This window comes from Grampus griseus (assembly GCF_964374135.1).
Source record: "Grampus griseus genome assembly, chromosome: 11".
NCBI classification, from domain to species: Eukaryota; Metazoa; Chordata; class Mammalia; order Artiodactyla; family Delphinidae; genus Grampus; species Grampus griseus.
Genome location: NC_139005.1, coordinates 69,380,977 through 69,394,518, shown reverse-complemented (window position 1 = coordinate 69,394,518; position 13,542 = coordinate 69,380,977). Strand labels below are relative to the sequence as shown.

General features: G+C 33.0%; 1 protein-coding gene across 1 annotated transcript; it reads right to left on the bottom strand.

Annotated features, from left to right (window-relative positions):
- Positions 1–1,004: 1,004 nt before the first annotated feature.
- On the bottom strand, positions 1,005–11,234 carry NTS (neurotensin; the record flags this gene model as incomplete). Its single annotated transcript, XM_082666732.1, has 4 exons — positions 1,005–1,157; positions 3,414–3,638; positions 9,336–9,397; positions 11,162–11,234. The coding sequence occupies 4 exons, from the start codon at positions 11,232–11,234 to the stop codon at positions 1,005–1,007; spliced, it is 513 nt and encodes a 170-aa protein (XP_082522858.1).
- Positions 11,235–13,542: the final 2,308 nt, after the last annotated feature.

Below are 13,542 nucleotides of genomic sequence, written 5' to 3'. Positions count from 1 at the left end.
AGTTCTCAAAACTCCTTAATTCTAGAATAAGTCAAATCCTGATATCTTCCTTCATAGATGACTATGGGACTAGGATGCAACCTGTAAAGAGAGGTCCTCCTAGGCCCCCTGTCAGAGCAGGAGTCTAGGAGGGCACTGCTCATGGGGGGGTGTAAGGGCTGTGAGGGCTTATGAGACTGTAAGTACAGTGTTTAAGGAAATTCATGAGGAGTTATTTCAAATATGCCTTTTGCCTCAGAAATGGTCTCCTAAGTGGGAAAAATATTAGTCACATAAATTCCTCAGTGAGGTTAAAAATAAAGCTATCATTTACTGGATGTGAGGGAAAAATGTCAATAAAGGGTAACTCTTCTAATGATAGTAAATCTGCAAAGAAACATGGTTCTGATGGCTTGTTGTTTTTTTTGTTAGCTATTAAGTTTATTTAACAGAAAAACAAATTCAGTTGAAGATCATTCATTAAGATAAGCAGAATTAACAATAATTCATTAAACATTCTTTGAAGATGGTCCTATTTTACTACTATTGCCTTCCCCATATCTGAGAGATTCATGAGTAAGTCTTGGAAGAGAGCACGTATTTCTTTTAATTCGATAAAACATTCAGTCAGATAATAAAACAGGTGCTATTATTCTGTTTGGGGTTAATGACATGTAAGCTAGACTTTGCCATAAGACTCTGTTCTAATCTCTTATAATTTGGTTTAGAATGTCAAACATTTTGACTGTTTCAACAACCCATTAAGTGCTTTGCAAAATGACAAAACGTTCTATGTGTGACTTAATTCATATCTACTCCAGTTATACACAACACATCATGCTCAAGACCTAGATTTATTTGAAAACACTTAGTCCAATTTATATTAATGCAGAAAAATCACATCTAATAAACCACAATTGTAGCAGAGACAAAATAATTGTGTTCTGTCATATTTCCACACAAATATAATTTGATATTTAATTAAAGGACGGTAAATCACAATCACATGTAAATAAAATATCCTCTCAGTAGTAGTAAGAACCTCTTTTGAGTATGTAGGGTCTTCTGGGTTTACTCTCATACAGCTGCCGTTTCAGAATGTAAGGAATTTTTCTCTTTATAACTTCTTCCTTTTCATTTCTGTCATTTCCAGTATCAAGAACCTCTTCCTGAATCAACTGCAAGATAGACCGAATATGAATGAAACATACATGCATAAAGTCTTCCATTTCAGAGTATTTGTCTACCTTTTATCTCATTTGCTATTCAGACAGTAAGATATATGTGGATGAGATGTATGCGGTTCACAACAATTAAATGTTTTGCCCAAGAACAGGTGGCTATCAAGTGGCTGAGACAGGATGAGAACATGATTTTTCTGATTCTCTGTTCTGTGCTCTTAGTTCATCAGGCCAGCCTTTAAAATTTGCTTTCTATATTTGTCAAGGCCATATATTAATACCTCCAAATGAAGGAACACACTTAATATAATTTTGAGTGTTTTTCTTTAATTTATGGTAGACCAAAAGATGGAAATATATCATAAATCACAACAAATACAAAGTTTTGAATCTAGTAAACCACGTTTGGCCTCAAAGGTCAATAGAATTTTATATTCAATTAAGTTAATTACTGATTTGACTTGAAAGCCATTCTAAAGATCTATTGCTCAAAGAGAGAGGAATGCTTGTTCTGCTTACTTGTTCAGCTGTTGTAGAAATTAACATATGTGAAAGCTCTGTTTAAATGGTAAAGATCTTTAGATTGTGCGGTTTAATAGTTAATCATTAAAAGCAAGTTCACATTCAAAAACTCAAGGGAGTTAATCTCAATGTAGAATCTTGTCTAATACCTCATCAAATATGCTGCATTCTAAAATTAGTTCCAAACACTTTTTCTGATAGTACTGTTCTGATTCAAATGTTCCACTGGCAAAAAATATTTAGGAACTCTTTCCAGAGTTTTGCACACGATTTACACAAAATTTTTTTTAAAATCAACGCTCAAGGTAAGAACTGTATTCATATCTGTGAATATCTTCTAAACTTTGGGGTGACTATAACTAATACTGACAGGAGAGTAAGTTTTTAATCATAACCCGCATGCATTGAATCGTATCACAAGTACTTTATTTCAACCCACAGCTGTTCAATTTCATAGAAGGAAAAACAGCTACTGTCAGACAATCTAGTTTCTTAATCTTTTGTTTCTCTGTGCACATAGTCTGTAATTGTACTACACTCTGAATAATACCATCATTTTATTTTAAATCACTCAACAACATTTAAAATAGCAAAAGTTTTAATCTTATGTGCACCTGATTTGTCTGTATTATAGTTTATTGAGGGTTTTTTTTTTCCTGGATAAACAGCACATAATTGATATTTCCCTATGTTAAAATTAGTATTTTTCAAGTTTTATTGATGTAATATTTTAAAGAGAAAATCATTTAGCTGGAATTGGAATTAAGGGATAAACAGTCCAGCAAGAAAAATTAAAACTAGATTTTTTTTTTTAATCTGGAAAATATCATTTTGTTTACAAGTTAGAATAAACACTAGAAGTTCTGCATTTCATTTCCTCTTTTCCACAGGGTATCTCTGGGACGGTGTATTATAGAGATAGTTATATTAGCAGGAAAGGCATCCTCAGACCCTCAGATCCCCAGTGTTGGTATAAGCCCAGAATATGAAACATGAAGTAAATTTCTCTTCGGGGTTAGTCTGAAAGAAATATTTCCCTTGTCAGGAAAATTTTAAAATTTTCTTCTTATTTTTTCTTAAAGCATTTTCGTTTCTCTTTTCTCTTCCAAAAATTTCCAAACCAAAAGTGGTGAGTCACCAGTGTAGTATTTAATAGAACTGATTCATCCAGTCCTTTGTGGTAGTTCTGGATAATGAAATTGGGCTGTACTAGCCATAGTGGACCTCGTTTAGCTTCTAAGGATGATTGAAATCCACAATCCACACATTCAATTAAAATAGAAATATGCATACATCCTTATCATTCTGGTTTTATTTGCCTAATATATTCAAATAAAACTGGAACCTTTTGTGTTCTGTGTTTGTTTATAAATAAACACACATGACTTATGTGTTTCTAAGAAAACATTTTGAGTTTCCTAAATTTCTTAGGCATGCCACCACCACCACCAAAAACTGCCTAACCATGCCATCCACAATAAAAGCATATGTACCAAATCTGCCCTAAGACAGATCCCCCTTTTAAGACCAAAGAAAAGATATTTTGCTAAACTCCAAATATTTGCAGGACACTTTGAAGATCTGAAGGAATGTTAACCTCAACACATGGTTTATTCTTCCTTAATATTTGTAATTCTTCCTGTTATGATAACGATCAGGATTAAAAAAATCAGTACAAATGACAGTTAACTAGTATAACCACAATCATATTCGTATTTTGTTTTTGTTTACCTCCCAGTGTTGAAAGGCCCTGCTGTGACAGATTTTTCGGAGCTGGTATATTGTCAGCATTGCTTCCAAGCTAAAGCCATCTAAGGTAGTTGGAAATTTCCTTCTTGTAATAAGCTCCTCCTCAGGAAACTCTCCTGTTTCCTCGGCTTGGCTGTTCTGGTTATTTATAAGACTGCACACATTCAGCAGGCTCATTTTCCAAGAGGGAACACTTGCTTTACTGATCTGAAATGTAGAAAGAAATAGTTAATGCAATTAAAATTTGTGTTGTAAGAGTTAGAAATCAATTTCTATTGTGCTAAGCCATTACCTTTTAAGACCTAATTGTTAGTCTAGCCAAATAAAAACACTGTTATTAATTAGTAACTTCATATCACAAAGTTGAATAGTGTCGATACTTCATATCCTCTATTTATCAAATGCCATAAAGTTAATACACATACACACATACATGAGCAAAGCAAGAAAGAAAATAGAAATTACAGTAAGTAGAAATACATAAATATATATGTATATATCACAGGTGAAAATATTAAAAATACCACTCTCTCCTTATTACACTTCAGTTTAGTGTCTAATGGAACAGCGGCCAAGGTGATACTAATAGATTTGGATAATTACAGTAGTGTGAGACCACGAATCTATTCCACACATTAATAGTTGTCACAGGTAGCATCACAGATGATCAATTTATTTATTTGAAAATTATAATATTTTCTAAAATATCCTTTTCTAATAAGATCTTGTCTGAAACCATTATTACCATAATTAACAACTTTCTCATTTGCCAATTTTTGGAGAAACTAAGTGTGAAATAACTTATAAAACTTAACAAGCATCTCAAAGGGCATAGATGAAGAAAAGCATAAATTTTTTCTAAAGAACATAAAAAAAACTTTTTTGAATGACCACAAAGCTGTGATGAGAAGATTCAAAAATATTAGTATCAATTTTATTGGTGTCAATTCTCTCTGAATTATTCTCCAAATGCAATGCAATTCCAAATCAAAGTTCCAATTTGGAAAATATGGGGAGACTGGAAGTTTAGAGGAGGGAGTGTAGCAAAACAATTATGAAGTTAATTTGGAAGTATGAATATGTGAGAACTAAGAAGACTTAGAAAAATAAAAAGGTAATGAGGAAGGACTTACTCTACCAGATATTAAAATGTATCTTAAAGCTGCAGTAATCAAAGAGTGAATTAATAGAACAAGCATAAATATAAAACTCAACAAAAGAGAATATAATGTCCAAAATTTGATCCAAGTAAATATGATTGAAGAGCGTTATAGCAAAGTTTGCATTTGAAGTCCTTGGGACAGTTGGCTATGGGGAAATCTGGATTTAGATCTAGTTATAACTTTTATTGACATATTATAGTCTAACAATATCCAGATGGGTTAAATATGAGTAAAAATAAAAATATGTAAATATATAGAATTTATTTTATAAATTTGGAAAAATATTGTTAAGCAAATATCCAAACCAGAATCCATAAAGGAAAAGATAATTTGAAATACATAAATGTGTAAATTATCTCTCAAAAATTAACAGCCTGAACTAAAATCAAAAGCAAGACATACTGTAAAAGCTGCCACAAAATGTTAATATACCTAACAGAGGTGGAGCTCTTCCAAAAGAAACTGGTGGATGCCCCAATTAAAAAACAAACAAACAAAACAAAACAAGAACAAAAAAACACTTAAAAAGTGTTAAACCTCAGATAAACAATATGAGCAGACAAGTCACAGAATCGCTATCAAAGAAGAAATATGGAACAGAAATATGTGGAATGATGTTCAACTTGGCTACTATCAGATCAGAAGACCCTAAAAAGTATAAGTACACTTGATGTACTTATGAGGATATGGAGAAACAGACACTTTCTCTTCTAAATATTTGTTGGTCTGAGTATATAGTGGTATAATTTCTTGAAAGGTGTTTTGGCAATATGTATAAAAATTGTAAATGTTCATACCCTTTGATTAAGACTTTACCTTAGGGACATGCAAATCTGTGAGTACAAAAATATTCACTATAATGTTTTCAAACAGTTTGGAAATACATTCAACTATGCCCCTCGAATGTGATTATCAGCCTGTTCTTGAATTTTTCTGCTATGGGAAACTTAGAGGCAGCATGCTCCACTGTGTGGCAGCAACACCTTATGTCTTGTCAATTAATGGGATAGTACAATTTTACATTCGGAAAGCTCTTTAGAGATCATCTGATTGAGTGTTTTCCTTAGAACACTAGCTCTGTACTCACTGTTTTTAAAAAGGAGTTCCACTGTCAAGAGAATTGGAAAACTTGAGTTTAAAGGAAGTTTAAAGGAAATTTAAAGGCTTCTTGAGCTTTTTACTTGCAAATATTCATTGTAATGTTTCAACGGTGCTAACATAATATCCAATGCTCCCCAAACTAATTGACCATATAATGCTTTATTCATAAAGTATCTGTCAGGACTTGTGTTGTCTGATTATTTTTTTGGATGAGGAAACTGAGTAAAGCATTTTGTTCTCTTCTGCCAGTTAAAACAGTCACTGCATCACTCACTAGTATACTATTTAATATCACCTTAGCCCCTGTCATACTTTGGAAGCACCGCAGAGAGGGCACTTTTGACCATAGGATGTCTAAATAGACATGTATTTAAGAACATTTCTTATAAGGTTTAAATAGTTCACTCAAGAAAATGACACTCTGTCTTTGATGAAATCTGAGTTAGGATCCTCTGAGCCCTCTTCTTGACGAGGTCCCAACCTTGGGCTCTGTCCTTGGTCTACTTAGTCCAGTTTTAGCAAGAATCCTTCTGAGTCAAGTTAGCAAAAATGCCCCACCATTGATACCTGATCATCCTAGGATTCTATTGAGTTGTCTAGCAAGAATCCTCCTAGATTTAGAGTTTCCTCAGTAATTTTCCATACAATGATCCACCCCAACCCTGTTCCTTGGCTGTAAATCCACACTTGTCCTTGTTGTGCTTGGAGTTAAGCCTGATCTTTGCAAAACCATAGTTCCTCTTGAATAAAGTCTTCCTTGCTACCTTTAACAAGTGTCATGAATAATTTTCTTTAACAATAAACATTCTTATTTATTAAATTATTTTACGTAAATGTCTATAATAGACCTAAGCCTATAGATAAGAAATTTAGAATATTGTCTTCTCTTGCTTTTAAAATGAGGAAAACAAGAATATTTGTGGTTCTTACTTAGCATTATTTGATTAAACTCCTAATACTGAATAAGATCCTGGTCAAATTTTGGTTTCCTTAATTAAATGGGACCTAATCTATATTACTAGTGGTCACTATCTATAATACACTGAAATCAAATGTATTACAAGCATTTGAATTGGTGAATTGGTGAATTCATGGTGAATTCAAGTATTTCACCTAAGTAAAAATAAAGTCATCTGTGGTGGAGCCCTGAAGTTCTTACAGCTGAATACAAAAGGTAAGGGCTAGTAATAAATCCTAGATTCTTATTGTTAGTACATAAATATTTATTAAATTCTTACTGTATTCAAGGCATTGAATTTAATCACAGAAAATTACATCATTCCAGCAGCTTTTTGAGAGCCTAAAGAAAACATATTCTTTTCTTCAAAGTTCTCTTTCTTAATAAAACTATACCAAAGCACTACCACTGGTAATAAAGAGAATTGTATTGTGAGAACTAATTTCTTTATCTTCCCCTTCTCTTCAAGCTTTGGAATCTCTCTTGGCCTTCTCTTGCTTAAGAGTATTTCTACATTAGTATTTCAATGTCTAAATAGTTTTACTTTAAAAATTGAAATTACCTTTAGAGTGGAAAGAAGAAAACTGAAGCTTTCTGAAGCTTTTAATAATGGAGTTATACCAATAACAAATACTATTCTTTCAAAATTTTAGATACAGTATATTGGTTAAAATGGTCAAAAGTTTAGACTTTTCATTTGCATAGAACACTACACACACCAAAAACTAATTGAATCACAGAGAAATAAGTGATAGTAGTTTTATAAAAAATAAGAAATGAGCTTTATGTTCCCATCCTAGCAGCAAAATTGGGATAATTATGCTTCTGGGTGCTTCCTCATCATAGTCTGTATTTTACTTATTTCAAGTAAAAAAGGAGGCAATGGGATTCAATTTTTCTTCCATGATCTGTTTTAGAGATATGTCCCATGACTGAATGAGAGCGGTATATGTTATTCTGTCTATACTTTGGCTACGTATTTCTCTTAAGAATAAAACTAAACCACTTCATATACTGAAATGGTTTTTCCCTTGCAGCATCTTGGCCAGGGAAGGAATCATAACCTCTACTCCCACATTTTTGCAAAGTAGCTGGCAATCCCCACACCATATCACATTTTGGAGATTATTTAGGACCTTTATTTGTCTACATAAACTTGAAATCATAGAGGCAAAATCTCTACCAAGACACTAAGGCATACTAATCTGTTCCATTTTTCAAAACAGACTATTAACTTCACTTGTCTTCCTATTTATGAGTTGAAGCGATTATAGCCATTGCTATTCTGATTGAGTATTAAACAAAGGATCCATTATCTTAAGGTTAAATGTATTTGTTCACTGAGTTTTAATGACTAAATGAAATTTGATCATTCTTGATAGGAAACCCACCAAATTATGGTAGAATTTGGTTTCAATGTGTTCAACTTTTGTAGATCTGGGCAATTGTGGAAATATATAGGTACTTAAATTTTCCCCAAATGCCTTTTAAGGACCATAGTAGAAAACGTCTTTGTTAGCTCTGAGATGACAGTGACCCACATTCTCATACAAACACAGAAATGGCTATTACCCCTTCACACCCACTATTGAACACAATTCTACTTCTATGCTAGGGGTTGTTGCACCTGGAACATGCTCATCCAATTAGGGAAGAGGCAGGAGGAGTCCTGAGCATTTCCTTTCTTACCACAGCGCCTGTGGAATCCTCAGCATTACAACAGTGATTGCACCGGGTGACTGCCTCACCTCAAGACATGTTCTTCTTTGAGAAACATCTTTTGGTTGGGAACCCTGTTCTCCAACTCTACATTTAGATACACACTGATTAACTCACTCCGGGTAAATCAAGATTGTGTGGTAGTGTGGTAATTGGGTATATTCTAATTGAGTTTTATTCCTAGGTACAGGCTGGAATCTAAAAACCTAGCTTTCAAGACCCCGAGAGGAATAATAAGGTCCAGTACAAAGTTTCACCTGATTCAATAAAAACAATAAGCAGGTACCAATAACACTTCTGTTATGAGGAGAATTTAAATCCAGGTGTGGACTTAATGTAAATGTCTAGGAGATCATAAACTCCAACCCCAACGTTTAAAAATAAGGAAACAAAGGCAAGCAATGTTAACTAATCCCCTTGCTTAAGATCAAATAGTTCATAAGTCACAGCTGTGGGATTAGATCTCAAGGCTTCTGTTTGCCAGTCTATTGCTCTTTACTCTCTACCACATTTCTTTCATGGGTTTCGTGAACTTTAATTCTTAATTTAGGAACTCCACTTCACTCTCCCCAATAGTACAAGAAAGGCAAAAATATCACTTAATTTTCATTTATGTATTTATCTTGAGGCCAATATACCTTTCATCATACACAATATGACTGGAATGGAAAGAGGAGTTTTAAAAATACATTTGCATGTCCACATCAATAATATGTGACTACTTAATTAAATTTGCAGTATAGTGATTGATACACTATACAGTATCAATACAGCTTCTTTCCCTGTCACATCAACACCCTTAAGTCCTTTGAACTTAAGGAAAAGTTTCCCCGTAAAGGAAATGCCTCCCAATGAACTTTTCAGTCTCAATGGGAAGTTATTACTGTAGGAAAAGGATACCATGTTTATAATGAGAGTTCATATGTTTTTCAGTCCTTGGTTTAAAAAAAAAGAAAAAGTTACCTTTGATGTATGCATATTGGTCAATAAATCTGCTTCTAACGCTTTCATTTCCTCTTCTGAATCTGAGTAAAATCAAAACCACATGTTTACTGTATAATCACGTATCATGTAATTATATTATAACCTAGAGATTTAAGATTAGCCTCAAAAAACTTTGTCTTAGAAGTTTATTGTCTTTGCTATGTATTCATTCTCCTTAGAATAACATTTGGAAAAAAACAATTATAGTTTTACTTTAGGCTAACAGAATAGAATAATAGAAGCACTTTTAAGAAAATAAACACAGGATTTTATGCCAGGAGAGCTATTGATGATTTGGAGTTGTTTAATCACTGAATCTCATTATTTAAAAAAAAAACCTGATTATATGATAAAATAAAGATTTAATCAAAAATGCTGGATAATTTTTACTGGAAATAGTTTACATATACAGAATATATATGTATTGATATTTTAAAAACAACATAATGAAAAGGTATGTATAAGACATTTTTTCAAGATAAAAACAAAGGAAATTGCTTGCTGATAATTTTAGAATAAGAAAGACACTGAGATTTGTTTAATTTGAGATGCTATTTTACAAAACACACTTTGAAAGATTTGTTTCTCTACTTTAAACAAGGATTTAGAATCACGTGTACTTAGCAATTTTTTCACAGGCTATTAAGGAAATTGTTTAAGCAAAAGTGGAGTTGTCCATCAATACATGTACAAGAGTGTGGAAAATGGATTTCTGATGTTTTTTTAGAATATTCTTTCCAGTTTCCAATAATGAATATTTCACAGAGAAGAAAAATTTAGAAATTACTATAAGGTAATAGAAATAAAGTTATAGAACACTATACTGAGTTAATTCATAAAATCATAGCAGAAATTTGAATTAAACATTTCAGTGTCATATTTATGATATAACAGTATAAAACAGGCTAAATATTTTTGCTGCATTTATCCCTTGTTTTTTTTCACCTTGATGTGATCATTCAATTATTTTCCAACATTAATTAGAGCATATGGCAATCACTATAATATTTCATATTACTCTTTTAAGTTTAAATCTTATTTTCAAGGTGACCTATTGACAGATATTTGACAAAGTATGGTTTCATCTTAATTATCACATGCAAAATACTCTACAGGGAAATAATTTTTATCAATACAAGAATGACAATTTTCCAGTTACATTCTGTATCAACTTAAATGACATGCAAAAAAATAGTTAAATTAATAATACATCTATTTGTCACACAGAAAAGTTATATAAAATGTATTCTTAAAAGAGCTTGGTATTTTGTGTATTTTTCTAGAAATAATTTTCTATAAATAATGCTTTATACATTTATTCATTGAACATCAATTTTCACTTTGTTATCTTAACATACACACAATTAAGAAAATAATATTTGAGAGGGAGAAGCCACCATGTCCTAAGAGAGTGAATGAGGAAGAGATAAAACATTTCAAATGCAATCAGTTTTAATTATGGGTTTGCACTTTGACAGGCACCACTCCTGTACTTCTCATTAGAGAGTGACCAGCTTGATTTGTTTCACATGTTTTTTTTCTAGTGGTTACATTGCAAAGGGGAACATGAAGTGTTTCATTGAAATCCCTTTTATTACCTTGCAGATTTAAAAAGGAAAAAGAAATCTTTCAATTCTTGTAATCATAAGACAGAGAAAGAAAGTATCCAGCTTCTATCACTAAAAAGGAAATCCAGAATAAGGGAGAAACTCTTCTCCCTGGATACATTAACGTTAAGTGGCAACACACAGTAAAAATGGAAAAAGAAATCACTTCAGGGAGTTGTGAAATGCAGCTGAGCTTACCTGAGCACAGACTCCAGGAGCTGAAAGCCAGGAGTATCATGCACACCAGTTGGATTTTCATTCCTGCCATCATCTTCTTGAGCCTTCTAGCAAGCCCAGTCCATAAACGTCAGAGACAGGCTGAAGGGGGCTCTCTAGTGCTTCCTCTTGCCTCCAGCTGAGTTTGGAAGTGACTGAACTATGAGAGATGCTTTGACCATTCCCTATGTGTATATATATATATGTATATATATATATATATGCAGGGGATGATGTCATGAGTATACAGGGATTATCTCTTCAGGATGTGCCCTTCATTTCCATCCCTCCCCTCCACTCCCCACTTCCTCCTCCCTTTCTTCTTTGTCCCCCCCGACACCTCTCCCCCACTTCTGAACCTCCAGTAACAGCGACATCTTCCCTAATTGACACTGCTGCTCCAGATTTCCGGCACGCAGGAGTCATTCAAAAGCAATTCCATACAGAGCATACTGGAAAAGAACTTCCAGTACCATTCTTTCCCCATTGCCTCTTATTCTCTGACTCTAAGAAGTTGTCATTTTGATTTTGTGAAGCATGAGATCTGTTATTTGTAATATAATCAAAATCTCCAGGATGAATGCCTAAAATCAGTAATTCTTTAGGTTTGGAAGTTCTTAAAGAGTCAGAATTCTTTTCTGATAACCCATACTTTTGAACAAGTGTTTTGTGGTTTCAGGACTGATAAGGTCTTAGACAATACATGCTAGAAAAAGAAAGCAAGTGGAAGATAAGCAGAAAATCAGTTATAATATTGGGTTAAACAAAAGAATTTAGAGAAAGGAGAGAGAATCAATTTTAAGAAAAGAGACTAGTAGCTCTAAGCAATAGGGTATTATTTCCTAACAAATTGAAAAGTCAATTTTAAGTAACTGAAAGGTTGACTGAATTATGTATGCTGATTTATGGTTGAGTGTCTTAGAAAGACAATTTCATGTTTACAAAACCCAACTATAATTTATTTGTTAGCAGGCAGAAATATGTATTATTGTATCACTGATTACTTTCCTCGTTTTCTGTCTGCATCGCTCTGCTCCTTTAGATTCATTCTTGCTGCCCCATTCTATTCAGTCTATAATCCCCTTTTCACTGGTTTTCGCCATTGTATCAGATTTCTTCCCCTGTGATAGTGATAAAGATGAGACTGTACTTCTGGAACGGAGACAATCTTAAATAACCACCGTCCACCAGTCGCATTCTTAAGACCGCATCTTCACATATTTCATGAGTTACAATGACACTCATTCCCTCTCCCGGGTTCTCAGAAGAAAATTGCTCAAAATGTCTTTTGGAGTGAAGTTTTCTTCTTGCATTAAGTATTTCAGGATACATGGCATGACTGGAAAAGATGGTGCTGTTAAAAATGTGAATATTTGAAAGTAAATGTGTCTGAGACTTGTTCACTTCTTAAACATATCAACCAGATAGTAACAATCGAGAAAAGAAGTCTGGATTGATTTCTACAGAGAGTTGATTTATATCATATGGTATATGTCTACGGAATTGACTTCTCCATTTTATCCTACACCTAAGAAGAGGGACTAATTCCAAACATGTAATAATAATTTAAAATAGCAAGGAGTCATTCATGTAACTTAATGTTTAGGAATTTAACAATGGCTGATATTTTTTACTTCTTTTAGTTTGTTTTACAGACTTACATACTACACAGCATTGAACACAACTCACTTGAGGAAAGTTTTATATGTAAAGGGTAATTAATCGGCAAAGAAATTTGAAATACGTACTCGATTTTTGCCTTTACGCCACTAGGGGGCGCAATAGATGTTTAAAAGGATTTTTATTTTCACTTGACTGATCACATCAGAATTCTGAGCATTATGCTTTCTTCTCATGATCAGAGCATCTTTGTGACAGAATCCTTTCAAAGCCACTTTAATGAAGAAGTCAAGAAATTATATATTCTTTGCATGATATTTAAATTAGTTGTTTTATGAGCTTTTGACATGCAAATACAAAGAACAATCTTTTAAAATGTGTGATAGCAGCCTAATGGTAAAAAGAAAGTGTGAGTCCTATTTTTCTCAACTGACTTCTTTCATACATGAAGCTCAGGGAAATGTTGACAAAATTTATTCTTAATTAATTAGAAAGAAAGGGGGAGAATTAATAGTGGGAATTCTTTTTGTTTTAAATATATCACTTCATTAGCTGTCAATGTAGAAATGATAAGCCTGAAAGAATTGGGGGAAATGTGTTAGCAAATGTCAAATAATTGAAAATCAGATAGATGCTATACACTACCTTTTCTTTTGGGAGAAAAAGAAGATGTGTAACTTTTATGGTAAAATTATGATATAGATAAACTTTATTTGACCTCTAAATGGTATTTTTAAAAACAT